Raw genomic sequence first — 16,951 nt, 5'->3', positions numbered from 1 at the left:
TCGACTTGTGTTTATGAAAAACAAAAAGCAATAATAATATTCAAGGACATAAATGGAATGGCGAGTAGAAAACATTGGTTTGGGATATGCATGAATCATTATTTCATTAAACAGAAACAAGAATCCCAAATGGGAGAAAAATAAAAACCAAACAAGAAGATCATGAATCAAAGATCGCAAAATGGACTTCAATGCTATTTCACATTATGTCTTACATGAAATAGCATGAATAACTGCCGTATTTTTCGAAGTATAAGACACACCTTTTTCCCTCAAAAAAGAGGCTGAAAATCTGGGTGTGTCTTATACACTGAATACAGCATGTTTTGCCTCCTTAAACCCCGCCCCCTTCACCAAAATGGTCGTCCATAGGTTTTAGGAGGCTTTCAGAGTGCTCCTGAGGGCTGGGGAGGGCTGAAATAAGCAAAAAAAGGCTATTTTTTGCTCAATTTTGCCCCCCAACCCACCCCAGGAGCACTCTATAAGCCCCCTAAAAGCTATCAATGCCCTTTTTGACAAAAAACAGGACAGTTTTTACGAAAAACTGGCTGTTTTTTGCTCATTTTTGCCCCTTCCCACCCCTCAGGAACACTCTACAAGCCTCCTAAAGGCTATTCATGCCCTTTTTTAAAAAAAATGAGTCCGTTTTTGCAAAAAAAGAGCCATTTTTGGGAGTGCAAAAACTTTAATTTGCCTCTTCAAAACCTTGGTGCATCTTATACTCTGAAAAATACAGTACATACATATTTATGCTCCATGTACACTGAATACCCCAAGTTCAATTGCATTTTTATTGCCACAAAAACATTTCACGTTCATACATTTTACTGATAAGACCAAGTTGAACTTTCAAACACAGATAAATCCAAAGAACTCACCTCACCCAAGTCATGTTCTCATCCTACGCTAAATAAATAAATAACCTCACCCAAGTTAGCACAACAGGGTCAAAAAGCAGATGCTAGTCACTGACCTCACTGTTATCTGATTCCATATACCTTAGCTAAGCACAGTTGTAAACTAATGTTGGACTCAAGCTTCTGTAAGCCCAAATTTGTTCTGCAAATACCCATTGTCCACCAACAGACCCATTTTGTATGTGTGGAAAAAGGAGCGACATGGTGGTTGAGCATATCAGCCCTGGAAAATATCCTATTGTTATGCCCCTATTTCTGGCAGATATTATGTGATTTTCATGCAATGTAACTCAATTTTTAAAGTGTGTGTGTATGTTTGTGTGTTTTGCTTGTTAGTATTTGTTATTGTTATTCTTTAAAGGAAACAGTATTAGGAAAATGAAGGTAAGGGCAATACAGCAGCCAAGGGAAAGCAGAAAAGAGATTTGGGCTATTGATGTACACACATTTATCTAAGAATAAATTGTTTAAGTATGCAAAATGTTATGCACCATTTCTTGAGAGTAAGGCGTTTGAATTCAATGTTTGTCTCTGAAAAATGTAGGTAAACCTTTCAGAAGGGCAACAGGAACACTTTATTTTGTACTCACATACAAAATGGCATCCTTTTCAAAATAAGATTCAATATTCAAACTGAAAAGAAGAGTTGACACGTTTCATCCAAGGGAAGAAAACTGACCAAGTATAAATAATTCGAAACGTAATGTCAATATTGTAGATCTCTTCTTTTCCTAAATTCCCATTTACTCAATCATTGATTTCAAGGAAACAGTAACGGTGGATGAAAAAGAAAGGGACCAGTAGAGTGAATACAGCTAAATTTACTCAAAATGTTAACCTTGTTTCTCTGCTTTTGGCTTAGCAAATCCTGCAAGTAAACTGTGAGTATGTTATATGAATTTGGAAACAATTGCAACTCATTCATATGCTGTGTGAAAGAGATCAAAGGATACAATATAAAAGTAAAGTATTGCCCTGGGGCCCTTTGGAGTTCTGAAAGGCATTGGATATTTGAACCTTCAACAAAAGAATATCTTTATAGCAGTGACGTGCGGTGAGGTTTATGCCTGGTGAGGCTCAGCTGGGCATCCTTTTGCGAAGCCTCGACAGTGGGGGGGGGGATTTGTGGCCTCGGCGGTGGGGGGGGAATTTGCATCGTGGGAGCTGCAGCAAAGGCGCTTGGCGGCTCCTGCGATGCAAAGTGCCCCGCCGCCCACCCGCTGACCCGGCCTGCGGCCGCTGCTTCTCCAAGCTCCACCGCTTGAAGTCTCGGATCGCCTCTGGGGAAAAGCTGAGTGAGAAGCGGAGCGAAGCTTCTCCGCGGCCTCCCGGCACTGCGCAGAGCCTCAGTGCGGACATTTCCAGCCACCCACAGGGGGACTAGGAGGGAAGGAGTCGCTCCTCGGGAGTCTATCTAGCCAGCAGCCCCAGGAGACACCCCCCACCCCCCAGAGAATAATTGGGACCACCAAAGCTCCCACACCCACCCACCTTTGGGATGCAAGAGACAGCAAGGCTTGCAGCGAAGGGAATCTGGACCCTGGGAAGGTTGGGGAAGGTTCCTCTGAAGTGCGCCCTCCGAAATAACCCGCCCAACGTAAGCGTGCTCAAGAAGACATGATTGGCTGCTTCCAGATCAGGAGGCGGGAGAATTAGTGCCTCTTTTCCATCTGAACTTCTTTGCCTTTTAACTCTTTCTTAACTTTTAGAAGGCGAAAAATTCCTTATGGAAAAGAGGCCCCGAGTTCTCTCGCCTCCTCCTTTGGTTAACACTAAGCAGACACCAAGCCACTGTGACCTGGAATCTGGTAGCAACTATCTTGGCTTTAATTATTTAAAAAAAATATTTAAATTTCTTTTCCTGAGGAGAGTGGTGAGGCTCCGCCTCCCTTGACTCTAGTGACTGCACGTCCCTGCTGTATAGCCCAGGGTGGAATTGTGGAGTCCTTGAAATTCCCTGAGCTTGGTTGTTTGCTCGCAGGCATTTTATTACCCTACTAGGTAACATCAGTGCAGAAAATAAAGTTGTCAGTAATATGGAAAATGTGGGATTTTCAACTCTTGGGAGAGTTATATTCCCAGTAGATGTCAAGATAACTGAAATCTTCCATTTATCACCCTTGCATGCCTGTCTGAAGACAGATCCTGTTACAGAAAAAACCCCTCCTTGTCTTCTCCTTGTCCTTTAAATCTATAATAAATTCTCATGGTGGAATTATGTGTTTCTTTCTCTTTTTCTTCTTACCCAAACACTTCCAACATGATTTCCATCCTCCGATTCCTAAAATTCTGCAAGTTTCTTTTATATTCTGCCAACATCCTACCCTTGACCTGCATTGGCCCTTTTTTGCACTGTTGTCTTCCAGTTTTATATGCCAATCATGAATATCATTCCTCCAAATCTAGTGATGCTCAGAAAGTAATATTTGTCTTCCTGAATTATGAATACTAGTTCTCTCCATTTGTTTCTCATATTTTGTGTATTGGTATAGAAGTGTATAAGGCATTGAGTGTATCACCTACTGGTCTATTATAATTTCTTCCAAATCTCGAAGTCCCTACCCTGCTCCTCTGTTTCTCCTTTTATTTTCTGCTTTCTTGACCCCAATCCTTGGCTTCATATTTGGTTCTGAGTTTTTGCCACCCTATTTCTTTTGTTATAGTTTAATGGTCTCCTGATGAGACTAGCAAAGTGTCTGGCAAACATTTTCTTCCCAATCTTTATAAGATATAGCCTATTTCTTTTCAGAAATCCTTCATGAAGATAGCTAATTCATTGTCATAGAATCTAAATCATTTTCAGCAATGCTATCTATAAAATCAACTGCTAACTCCTGGAATCCTATTTTAATTTCCCCATGACCTTCAATTAGAATTGATGTTACTTTATTTTCATTATATTTTCATTAACCAAAGCCTCATTGTCTCTGAAAATCTTTTCAAGGTCTCGTCTGACTATGCCATCTGTCTCACATGAATCAAGAAGGAAAGGACACAATGTCAGGGAGTTGGAATATTTTTGGTCATTTCTCTATCACATCCAGGATACAGAAACCTGAAAGACAACACTGATACACTCACAACTTTATATCAGTCAGCACATAGCTTTTGAGTTCCTCTTAGCACAGAGCTACTACCTACCAAGCAGCTCATGGTTACTTCAGTCTATTACAGTCCAAATGTTATTCCCCTATGTTCCATAGTGGAATAATTTGTGCACGTAGGGGCGTGCATAAGTACACCAGTGTGTCTAACATCCCTGTCCTTTATTTGTACCCATTTCCTCTGTTCTTATTCATGTTTATTCTTATTCCTGTTATCTTGTACTGGAGTGACAAACTAAATAAATAAATTAAATAAATAAATAGATAAATATCAAGTTTTGTTCAGATGATTATGGATCAGGCTCTAGAGCAGGCCTGTCAAATTGGCATCCCATGGGCTGGATACATCATGTGTCGTCCAAACACACCATGGCTCCGCAAAGGCAAAAAATGTCATGATAAGTCATGATCCTGCCCATGCTCTAGAGCAGGGGTGTCAAACTCAAGACTTGGGGGCCGAATCCTGCCTCCAGGGTGCTTAGATCTGGCCCGCGGAGCTACCCTGGAAACAGTAAGGGACCAGCTCACAGTGCACCTGCCAGCAGAAACAGAGCTCAAGAGGGCCGCGGGTGGCCCTCCTGACCTCTGTTTTCACTGGCAGAGGGTTGCAGGAGGCCATTGCAGATGCAAACGGAGCCCGGGAGCCCATTTTCACTGGCAGAGCACTTGGGCCACCACAGGCTCCCCCAACACGAGTGACGTTGAACTGGCCACGCCCACCCTGGCCATGCCCCCCACCCCCCTGAGGACAAATACAATCTGATGCAGCCCTCAATAAAATCAAGTTTGACACCCCTGCTCTAGAGTTACCAGTGAGGGGGTCCTGGTGCTTTTTGAGCTTGGTTGCTTCGTTGCAGACATTTGATTACCTACGCTAGGTAACATCATCAGTGTAGTAAGGAGTGGGGTTTGTTCTCAATTTATATTCTAGTAGCTTGCCCTGTCAGTGTTGATGAGGGTGGTTTTAGAGGTTCTTTGGTTGGGCTTGTTGGCTTGTTTGATAGTTCCTTGATTGGGGCATTGTTTACTTGATTGTTGTTCAGATGTTAATCTTGAAGTTAATTAAAGCTCGTCTAGATGTTGCTTGCTAGTGGGAGATGTTTTCATCCTTTTGTTCTTTTGGCTTGTTGATTATCTCTTTTGCACAGTATATAGGTATTGTTTCTGTTTATGAGTCTATTGATGGCTAATTTATCAGAGTACCAAACTTCTAGAAATTCTCTAGTATTTTAGGACTTGGCTTGATCTAGCACGACACAGTTTTCCAACTGAAACTATGGTTAAGCATGTCCACGTGTTGTGAAATTAAAGAGTTTTCATTATGTCTTCTGACTGCTAGTTGGTGTTCATGGATGCGTTCTACCAGTCTTCTGCCTGCTTGTCCTACCTAATGGCTGTTGCAGTCATTACACTGTATGTTGTAGTAGATGGATCCTGTTTTTGCTTGAGGGCAGCTGGGTCATTTGGATTGCTTAGGATGTTTTGAAGCCTTTTAGTTGGCTTATGTGTTGCTGATTCCATGTGGTTGTAGTAGTCTCTTCATGATTTCTGAGATGTTCTTGATGTATGGCAGAGTTAGTCTTTTTAGGGCTTGTGCTGTGTTAGGTTGAGAACTTTTTGATAAAGTTGTGCAGATATCCATTTTGTTGGAATATGTTGTACAGATCCTGTTTCCTTTTTCTGCTGTTCAGGGTTGCTGCAGTGAGTTTGTGCTTATCTAAATAAAGTTATTACGCTGCTTTTCTTGTGGGAGGTTTGGTTTCTACATTGGTAGAGGAGCACTTGGTTGGTGTGGGTGTTTTTTCTGTACACTTATGGTTTCTAGTTTGCATTGTGGTTTCTGCTGATCAGGATATCCAAGAAAGGTAGTGAGTTGTTGTTTTCTTCTTCTCTGGTAAAGAGTCTTTTGTAAATGTTAAGTGTTTTGTGGGTGTTCTCTTAATTGGTCCTTTTTTATTATGTGACGGTGTCATCTATGTATTTGATCCATATTTTGGGTTGCATTTGTAGAAGTACCATGGCTTCTAGACATTGCATAATGACCTCCACTATAAATCCGAAAGCAGTGGAACCATAGGGGTACCTTTAATTTGTTGGTACGTTTGTCCATCAAATTGGAAGTATGTGGTTAGGCAGAAATTGATGAGATCCATAATCCTGGGTGTTTCAACACCCACCAACACTTACAGGGCAAGCCACTAGAATATAAACTGAAAGCAAACCCCATTCCTTACTAGCACTCATGATGTTACCTAGTTTGGGTAATGAAACGTTTGCAAGAAAACAACCAAGCTCAGAGAGCACCAAGGACTCCTTATTTCAACTCTACAAATAGTCTCCTTTATTGGTACCCTAACCCTAACCTGATACCAGTCTTGAGCACTTTTAGCACTGAATGCAACCTGATATTTATATTTCTTGCTTCCACAAGTTTGCCTCTTTGAAAGGGAGTTGTTCTGGTTCTAGATGTTCTCTTTATTTATCTACTCTCCTAGAGTTTTAGATGCACTGCCAAAAATCTTCTTTTTCCTTAAGCACTGCAATATAGAAATTCTGTATTCTCCTCCCACTTTCTTTTCCAATAAGAAGCATATATAATTTGGGTCATCTTCAGGCAGGAAAACAACCACTTTGCAGGCCACAAGATTTCTGTCACTGCTTGTCTTATTTATCTTTTACCCAACCAAACTCCCCAGCCAAACGCCAATCCAAATTTCTAATAACTTCCTAATTGTAAGCCTCTAGAAACTGCCTCTGGGAGAAGACTGGCTGAGCCTGGAAGAATTAGAGAATTAAAGAATTATTATAAGGGCAAAAGAGCATCTAATCCAAACCTCTGCAATATGATTGTCAACTTGCAAACCATCTCTGGCCTGCTCTCAAGTTGCCATAGGCAAGAGGGATGGGGAACTGACGACGCAGCACGGCAGCCACAAACAGAAGTACATTCCATGCCTATCTTTCTCAAGGCTGTCTCCCAGGGTACCCACAGCAGCCGGAAGGGTGTGATTTATGACACACCCTGGGAGGAGGGGGGAAACAGAGTCATAATTGGGTTGTAAATTATGTGGGGTTAGAGTTAGCTTCACTTGGGTATGTGCCAACATGTTGCTCCTAATAAATAACTGAATTTCTTTTGAAGCTTGGCTCGAGACTCATGGTTTAATTAGGGCATCCATCGGAACCCTGACAATGATAAGACAGCCAATTAACCCATTTTTCAAAAAGTGGCTCTCAATCTTTCTTACCAACTTCCACAGATGGACTCTGATATAGATCCAATAAAGGAGAATGTTATACAGAACTAACCATCAAGCATTTTTTCCTTCTATTTAAATAAAATCTAGCTGTGTGCTTCTTAAACCTATTAGTTCTGGTTTTAGTTTCTGTGGAAAATAGTTCCTGAACAACGTCTCTATGATACATTGATAAATCTGAACTCTGATGCCATGCCTCTCCTAGACCTTCTTTCCTTCAAACCAAACATCTCAAGTTTTCTCATGCTGTCATTATAGGGTACATCTTCAACTCCTTGCATCATCTTTTTGCCCTTCCTGAATCTCTCCTAACCCATCAATATTCTTCTAGAAATATAGTGCACAGAATGGCACACAGTACTTTAGCTGTGGTCTTATCCGTGCAAAGTAGAGGAGAATAAAGATTGAATGTGCTGTGATAAAATTCTTGTTCTAGCAGCTGACTCATAGGGTTGGCTGATGTTCAGTTTGTTATCAATTATCTCAAGTAAGTCTTTCTCAGATGTTACGATTTCAAGTCAATGATCCCCATTTTATATGCGTAGCCTATATTTTTCCTTCCTACATGTAATATCTTCCATTCTTTGTTCCTCTTGAAGGACACCTCGTTTGTCTCAAACCAATCTTCCAACTTGTCCAGATTAGTTTGCAATTTTGTTCCATCTTCCTAAGTGTTAGCCATTTCTCCAAATTTGAATCAACTACACATTTCTTAATTATAAGCTTTGTTACATGTTTTTCCATGCTCTTTTCAGTTTCGGTTCAGTATTCATTCAGCATTAACAGCCTATTTTTTACTTGCAAATAAAATAGCAAGTTTTCTTTGTGAGAAAATGTTTCCGTGAATCTGATGGGACTTTTCCCAGGTTACTGCCTTTGTATCTAAGGATTTACTTAAAACTACACCAGTATCATTCCTAATAGTGTGTTTTGCTGTGTTTCATTTCCCTAATATAATCAGAAAATAACAGAAATACAGTCCGAGCATCCCCAAGGGAATAGATTGGATTCCTAAAAAGAACTCCGAAAAAGCATTTTAAACTGCTCGCAATTCAGATTTATTACCTAATCTCTACCAGTGAATTAATGACCATGGCTACAGCAATTGTTTCCAAATATTTATACCAGAAATCATGATCAATCTTCATCTGTTATTCTTTAAAAATATAGCTTGCTCTTTATGCCACATAAAATAATGATATCTCATTGAGCTAGTTTAGTGTAATGGTTGAGGCATTAGGCTAGAAACTGGGAGATCATGAATTCTAGTCCTACCTTGAGCACAAAGCAAGCTGGGTGGGTGACCTTGAGTCAGTCACTCTTTGTCAGTCCTAGAGGCAAACTACATTAACAGTAAAAGAGCTGGAAGGGACCTTGGAGGTAATCTAGTCCATGCCCCTGCTCACACAGGAGACCTGTACTAGGTATTCAAACCACCGAACTGCCGACCTTTCTGACTGACAAGCTCAGTGTCTTAGCCACTTCCAAACTCTTGCTAATAGAACTGAAGAGACCTGTCTAGACAGGTACCAGGAGTCAAAAATTCACTGGAAGGCATTAAAAAATATCCCAAAAAACTGTCTCAAAAACTGCATCTGCATAACCAATTTTATACTGTATGCCCTTCCAGAAGCTTATCACAATGGAGATCCAGTTTGGTATAGTAGTTAAAGCATCAGGCTAGATACTGGGAGTTTATGAATTCTAGACTTGCTGGATGATCTTGGGGCAATCGATCAGCCTAGGGAGAAGGCAATGGCAAACCATTTCTGATTACGGTAACCTTGCCAAGAAAGCTACAGGGACTTCTCTAGGGTAGCAGTCACTAGGAGTCCATGCAGATTTAAAGACAGAGGTGAGAACACATAGAAACACTCAATATCTGACTGTGATGCTGCTCAATATAGGAAATAAGATTTTTTCCCCCAAAGGCTTAGTGGACTGCTCTTTTGGCAATGTTCATGAGGGATCTGAATTCTGAGGAAGAATTATTCATTGTCAGCAGGGTTATTACATGAAAACACAATTGAGCTTTTTCAATTTTACTTTGAAATCTGCAAAACTGAGAAGCGTAGAACTCCAAGTAGACAATAAAGATGTACGAATAATTCAAAGTTTACTGCAGGCAAAGGGAGGAAAGGACCAAGTTCAGATGACATGACAGGAAATTTCTAATATTGTTACATGTACTTGAAAAGCCTCTGGTAATCAGTCTCTTTGATCAAACAACAGAGAATGATAAGGCAAGCTGAGAGCTGACAGCACACATTCCTAGAAGCCATCTCATACATTGAGACAACCAAAAGATTTGCCCTTTGCACTGTTTCTCTTTTTTAAAAAAACAAAACTTCTCAGAGGTAAAAAAAAAAATCCTTTGAGGCAAATGACCCAGAGAAATGAGCAGAAATTGGGGACTTGTAAACTCCTTTGCCATTCTAATATGCTCTTTATATTTTCAGAACTAACAGGGAACAACATTCTCTTTGTCCCTAGATATTAAATAGAACCTGACACCAGTGATACTTAACACTAACAAATGTGTTCAGTCTACTATTATCAATTTGAGATCTCAAAGGTCCTTTTTCAAGAGGCAACAGGACTTTCTGGTTTTTCTTTGAAGATGTTTCATTCTCATCCAAGAAGCTGCTTTTTGGATGAGAAGCTAATCGTCTTCAAAGAAAAACCACAAAGTCCTGTTGCCTCTTGAAAAAGCATCTTTGGGACAACCATGACCTGGATGACTGAGAATCTCCATAGACATCAGATTGAAATTTACTCTGAATTGCAGACTTTATTACTGAAGGATCTGACCTAAGTTTTGGGTTTTCATGCTCTTTACTGATCCCTCTGCTATTATTGGTTTGAACATGTTAGCTGATGAAGAGAACTTGAAAGCTTTCATATTGTTTGGGATCATTATGATATTATTAAAATATAGATTTTCCTATATAACAGTATCAATTGCACAAAGCAATAATCATAACTACAAGTATTGATATATGCAGAAGTATGCAGAAACATAACTGCCAACAGCTGTCAAAATTGGGGTTAGCATATTTAAATTGCAAAATTTCAGATTACTAGATGGAAATATTAATATAGAGAATCTATATCTATGTATCTCTTTCCTGCTATGCACATTTTTACAGCCCAGATAGGGCATACTTACCCAATTGTTTTAAAAAAACACTCCAAAACATCCAAAATAGGCAAATTGGCAGTAGTGATGTTGTAATCAAAGCCCTGCCACTTTGCATGTGTCAAGTTGACAATGCACAAAAGGGGCAGAACTGGGCGATGATGTTGCAACAACCACCTTGCCTATTTGATGACCCCTGCAGATACTACTATGCCAGAATCAATCAATGTTTCCTTTAAAAATGTGCTAAATGTGGCAATCAGAATAAATCACTCCCTGATTTAATAAGATATCTGTATAATTTGTATAAGGAATAAGGGGCTACTATGCAGATACAGTAATGCTAATGTTTTTACGCAGAAAAAAACCCACCCATCAATTCACTCATGTTGTGCTGGGCAACATAACCAACAATAATAACAACAAAATCCTCAGAAGAGCTGCCTTTTCAAAGACCTGAACAAAATTCCTCTGTTTCAAGATAAAATGTCAAGTAAGCTACCTTTAGGGCTGATATGTAATGAAACAGTGTGTCTGATACACAGTTGCAGTTCCACAAGAGACAATGGTCAGGAAGGTAGTTTTTATTTATAATTATATAACTTCCACAGTTTTCTTAAAACAAAAAAAAGTGTCACTCTCAGACAAATTCAATACATCAACTGCAGTTTTATGTGCTTAGATTCAGCAGGTTCTGCCAGTTTTGGAGAACCAGTAGCAGAAATTTTGAATAGTTAGGAGGGTTCCACCACAAAACCGCGCTCGACTAAACCGCGCCTGACTAAACCACGTCGCTGACGTCATCAACAGGGCGACAACAGCCCAGAGACAGAAGCACGCTGTAAACCCTAAACCTAAAATTAACCCCTAAACCTAAACCTAACCCCCCTAAACCTAATCCTAAACCTAATCCTAAACCTAACCCTTAACCTAACCCTAAACCTAACCCTAAACCTAACCCTTAACCTAACCCTAAACCTAACCCTAAACCTAACCCTTAACCTAACCCTTAACCTAATCCTAACCCTTAACCTAACCCTAAACCTAACCCTAACCCTTAACCTAACCCTAAAGCTAACCCTAAAGCTAACCCTAAAGCTAACCCTTACCTTAAGTTGAATCAGCTTGCTTTCAAAGCGCTATTTAAAGCGCCCTTCTTTCTCCGCGCTGGCTGTTGTCACCCTGTTGATGACGTCAGTGACGCGGTTTAATCGGGCGCGGTTTAGTCGAGCGCGGTTTTGACGGGTCACGGTTAGGAGAACCGGTAAATACCACCTCTGACTGCTCCTGCCCCCATCTATTCTCTGCCTCCCGAATCCCAGCAGGAATACGGGTTTTGCAATAACCTTCCCCTGTCATGCCCACCAAGCCATGCTCACAGAACCAGTAGTAAAAATTTTTGAATCCCATCACTGGCTTAGATGTGTCAAGTATCAGGTCTGTTGCAGTTTTGAATGCCACATACTAATGTTATTCCTGAATTTCCCATTTTCAGATCAAATATCAATGGAAACAATCTAAATGATAAGGCAACAGGTATAAACCTTCCCAGGGTCATAACTAGGAATTCTGGGACAAACGTGCTTCCATTATCAGTAGCCAAGGAAAACTGTCAAACATCCTAAAGCATTCTTGATGGTAAACAGGATTTGGCTTTGTTCTCACAGTCGCTGTTTTAAAATAGTGAGCTATAAAATTTTCTACAGATTCAACAGATTTTTTAAACTTATGACCATAAAATGGTATAATAAGCAAAAGATAACAAAATAAGAATTAGCATTGATTGTATATTCCTTTCCTCTCAATAAAAAGGAGTAATGGTTTTTTAAATGATAAAAAAGGAGCAGCAATGGGAAGAATAATATTTTTTAAGTGATAAAGAATGGAATAAAATCAAAAGTACAGAGTGGAAATAGATCACGAACAGAAAGAATAGAAAGAGCCAATGATTAAGACCAAAGGCTAAGAAACAAGATGAGTTGAAAGAAGATATTTAACAACTATTAATATAAATGAAGAAGAGTAGAAAATAGTTGAAATGAATCAGAAGCAAGTAAAATAAAATATAAACATCACTCATTTTAATAAACAAAATAAGCCACCATAATACATCCAAATCAGTATTCTCAGGGCATTTTATCTATACATTAGAATTTCTCGCTATCTAAAGTGAAATGAAATATAGTATGAATACTGATTTGGATGTGATTAGTTTGCTTTTTATGAAGGAGTAGTTCCTAGATGCAGTTGTGAAAACTGTGGCGTTATTGTAAAAGAATATTTAAAGCTAAAGTAACACTAACTGCACCTGTGTACATTGAAAAGCTGTCTGCAAAAAAGTTACTTAATAAAGACAACTGCTCTTCCACAAATATGCAAGTGTTTTAGAGTAATTTTCATATAATTATATCTTTAACTTCTTTTGAGAGCAAATGCATTTGTTTAAGGAACATCCTATTTTGGAACTCTTTAACACCTTATTTGTAAACCAAGACGTTGGCAGGTAGATGAAATAACACAAACAAACATGAAAAAGTGGCATGTTATATGATCCTTCCAATCAAGAGATCTTACCATAAGTGACTATCAGCAGCACAAAGTTAACATTAGAAAATAACCGGACGATGGATTTCAGATAGGAATATTCCTCTGGAGCTGCTGCCTTAATCACAGCCTGGGCTGGACTTGGAGGATATGGAGGCTTTTCCTGAAACACTAAAGAAAAAAGGACAGAACCAGAAATGAGTAACTGCGGATTAAAATTAATTAAAATAAAAGGCAACTGAAAATAAAGTATAAGTACTCAACTATTTTAAGCCTAACGTTTTAACCATCATTTATTGAACATCTGTAGTGACGCAATTTGCAAATAACACTAAAGTATAATGGAGGGATTTATACATCATACCAAGCTAAAACAAACAAACCATATTTGGAATAAAATAAGTCTGTAGAGATTCTCAGTAATTCAGGTCATGGTTGTCTCAAAGGTGCTTTTTCAGGAGGCAACTGGACTTTCTGGTTTTTTTCTTTGAAGATGTTTCACTTCTCATCCAAGAAGCTTCTTCAGCTCTGACAGGATGATGGTTAATGGAAGAATTTATATTCCTTGCAGACCGCTGGTCATTTGCATCCTTTTAGAGGGTCATTGAAGCACTTGGAAGTTTATCTCTATCCTCAGGGTACTCACCACTACTCAAGTGACCCAGATAAACCTCCAAGTGCTTCAACAACCCTCTAAAAGGATGCAAATGACCAGGTGTCTGCAAGGAATATAAATCCTCCCATTCTCCACTATCCTGTCAGAACTAAAGAAGCTTCTTGGATGAGAAGCAAAATGTCTTCAAAGAAAAAACAAGAAAGCCCAGTTGCCTCCTGAAAAAGCACCTTTGGGATTGGCATAATTTAACATTTAGGAGCCCGCAGTTTAGACTCAAGAGATTCACTGTTTCCAAACAATAAAAAAGATTCTGGTCCTCATTCTTCTCCACCAGATTTTTGTTCTATTGGCATCTGTTGTGTCCATGTGCCCATTTTGAAGTCAATCCTTTTACAATTTGGTACTTAATGAAGACTTTTTAAAGGGACAATTTTCTTCCCAACAATTATACTAACTCTCTCATCTAATTTCTAATTTCTCTCAAGATCTGTATAATTCCCAAAGCTGTAACTGATACTCCAGCAATTCAGTACCCACCTTAGCCAGTCCCTATATCCAATCTTCAACTACATTTAACTATTTTTACTTACCAAAGACAACTAAGATGAAAAGTGCTGTTGCCACACCCGCTGTGATAAAAAACATGATGCCAATATGGTAAGCCAGCTCCTCCTTATCTTTCAAATCAGGAACCAGAACTGGGGGGAGGAGGAAACCAGCTGCAATGCCAAGCTAAACAAAAAAATACAAACAACTTGTTAAATATGCAAGTGCCTTAATAGAACACTTAACATGTTTTCAAATGATATTGTATATAATATTTGAACAACAGTTGTAGGAAAATATCACTGTGATATTGCCCCTAATCTTTCTAATAATAGCATCAATACATTTCATATAATTTTGAATTTTAATAGTACCACTGTATTTATGGAAACTTCTATTTATATCTTTATTATAAATGCCTAAAAGATAAATATCTTAAATCTATTAAGCATCTTAAGAAATTAATGTGTTTGTGTATATAAAACTTCTTTCAGTGTATCACTGCATAGTTCTTCAAGACCAGAAGTAAGAATTAAAATATAATAACAATTCACAAAATGAGGAAACCATAGCAGGAATGATAAAGGTACAAAAACCTTACAAAGCAATGTTTATATATGGCAATTCTATGTGAAGAAATGCTTGCCATTCTTTCCAAAAACTTTCAAAATCAAACATCAATGGATTTATTTTTCTTGGAAATTTTCTGGGGTTGCCAAGAAAGTAGATGTCAAACAAGAAAGCAGGGCAGGGAGCCCATCTAAGATACTATATATAATGTATATTATCTTTCTTTAACATGGCATCTTGCAAATACATTGGATTAGAATTCACAAGGTTGTGGTCCAAAATACCTGGAGGTCACTATCTTGGGGACATATGGCCTACACAGAATTATCTGATTTGGAAATGACATCAATAAAAGAAATCCTTCAGGAACTGCTAGTTTATCTACTATTGGAGTGAGTGTTATTGAATAGATCAGTAGTCAACCTTTTTATACCTACCGCCCACTTTTGTATCTCTGTTAGTAGTAAAAATTTTCTAACTGCCCACTGGTTCCACAATAATGGTGATTTATAAAGTAGGAAAGTAACTTTACTTTATAAAATTTATAAAGCAGAGTTACAGCAAACCCCTACCGCCCACCATGAAAGCTGAAAGGCCCACTAGTGAGCGGTAGGGACCAGGTTGACTACCACTGGAATAGATGAAAGAAACAAAAGAGATTATGTGTTTCCTTTCTGCTCCCCTGTAAAATAGTTTGATGAATACAAAAAACCCTTTAAAAGGAAACAGAACAAAAGTAAGAGGACATGCCTCATTAGGTAAAGGATTAAAAATATACAGTATATAACTATGATGGTGAACGATGACACGCGTGCCAGAGGTGGCACGCAGAGCCCTCTCTGTGGGTACGTGCGCCATTGCCATCTGCTCTTCTGGTCTCTGTGGATACCGGAGCGCTGAAACGGCCCAAAAAAGCCCCCAAAACAGGCTGTTTTCAGGGCCATTTTTGTCCTGAAAAACCAAAAATGGCTGGAAAACGGCCTGAAAATGACCCGGGAAATGGCCTGAAAAACAGCCAAAAACAGGCATGTGCACACCGGCCACCTGGTCTTCAGGTTTCCAGTGCTCCAGTGCGCGCAAAGACTAGCTCGCTGGCATGCATGCCGGAAACCCGAAGACCAGCTGTTCAGCACACACATGCGCACCAGCCAGCTGGTTTTCGGGTTTCCAGTCTCCAGCATGCACACACGCACTTATGCATACACATTCTGGTTTGGGCACTCAGTGCCAAAAAGGTTCACCATCACTGATATATAATATGCAGCATTTTTTCTACAGGAGGAACAAGAGAGCTATCAATAGCTTTCCGAGTGCCTGGAACGCCATGTCAAATCCCCCACCCTTTCCACATTACAGCTGTACCATAATCAACACATATGCTTATTCACTTTCTCAAATATGTTCCACAATACGAGAAAAGATCTGTCCTGCTAAAAGATCTGTCTTTATAGAGCTTCCGTGTTATCTTAAGATGCAATAAGTGGCAGTTTCATTTGCAGCCAAACAAAAACTTTGTCCCTTAGGGCCATTACTTTTATTACTGACAATCACATAACTTGAAGGCAATAGAAAACTGAAAGCCACAGTAAAGCATATCATCCCATTTCAGAATGTGGTTCCACAATAACTATACATTTCCAACTATCATCATCATCTTTGTTAAGATTTTATATAGCCATCCATTTCAGGCTGGGTGAACTCAGAAAGCTTTTAGACCAACAAATTCAAACACATGTTTAGAAAATGAAGTTTAAATTTATAATGGGACTTGATTATAAACTTTAAAAAAAAAGTGGCTTTGCATGTTGCTGTTTTTCTTTCTCCCAAAAATCCTTGAAAAGCTGTTCTAAAATATATGGCAAGAATGGAGATCCCAGAGAAGCATAATGCTCAGAGACCTCCTTTGAGAGAAATGTGCAGTTCAGAAATGTGAAAAATAAACAAACAAACCATTGAAAACAGAGAAAGCTTCAGGAAGAATCATTAGAAATAATAACCGCTTTAGTGTTAGCTTTTTCATTTTAAAGGCTGAGTCCTAATGACTTCATGGATATGGAATAAGTAGGATTTTTGTCAATAATATGGAATTAGTTCTTGCTCCCTGGCTATTTCTAAGTCCAACTTAACTAGTTTCTGATTCAAGATAAGGTCTATCAGTGCTGCCAGCTATTGAAGCTCTCTATCAGGGGTCCCCAACCTCCAGTTCCTGGACCAGCACCAGTCCACAGCAGGACACCAACCAGTCCGTGTAAACAAAC

At 39.1% G+C, this 16,951-nt stretch overlaps 1 protein-coding gene across 2 annotated transcripts in view; it reads right to left on the bottom strand.

The window, feature by feature from the left end:
• Positions 1-16,951, bottom strand: part of FLVCR2 (FLVCR heme transporter 2) — a 46,680-nt gene that overhangs the window by 15,388 nt on the left and 14,341 nt on the right. For both annotated transcript variants that reach the window (XM_032231750.1, XM_032231759.1), the window contains exons 2-3: positions 14,168-14,309; positions 12,992-13,132 (exon numbers count right to left, since the gene is read on the bottom strand). In XM_032231750.1, coding sequence (XP_032087641.1) covers positions 12,992-13,132; positions 14,168-14,309 — 283 coding nt within the window. The remainder of the gene's footprint in view (positions 1-12,991; positions 13,133-14,167; positions 14,310-16,951) is intronic.

Source organism: Thamnophis elegans, chromosome 1 (genome assembly GCF_009769535.1).
Source record: "Thamnophis elegans isolate rThaEle1 chromosome 1, rThaEle1.pri, whole genome shotgun sequence".
Lineage (NCBI taxonomy): Eukaryota > Metazoa > Chordata > Lepidosauria > Squamata > Colubridae > Thamnophis > Thamnophis elegans.
Note: the sequence above shows the minus strand (reverse complement) of the source record. Positions and strands in the feature narration are given on the sequence as shown.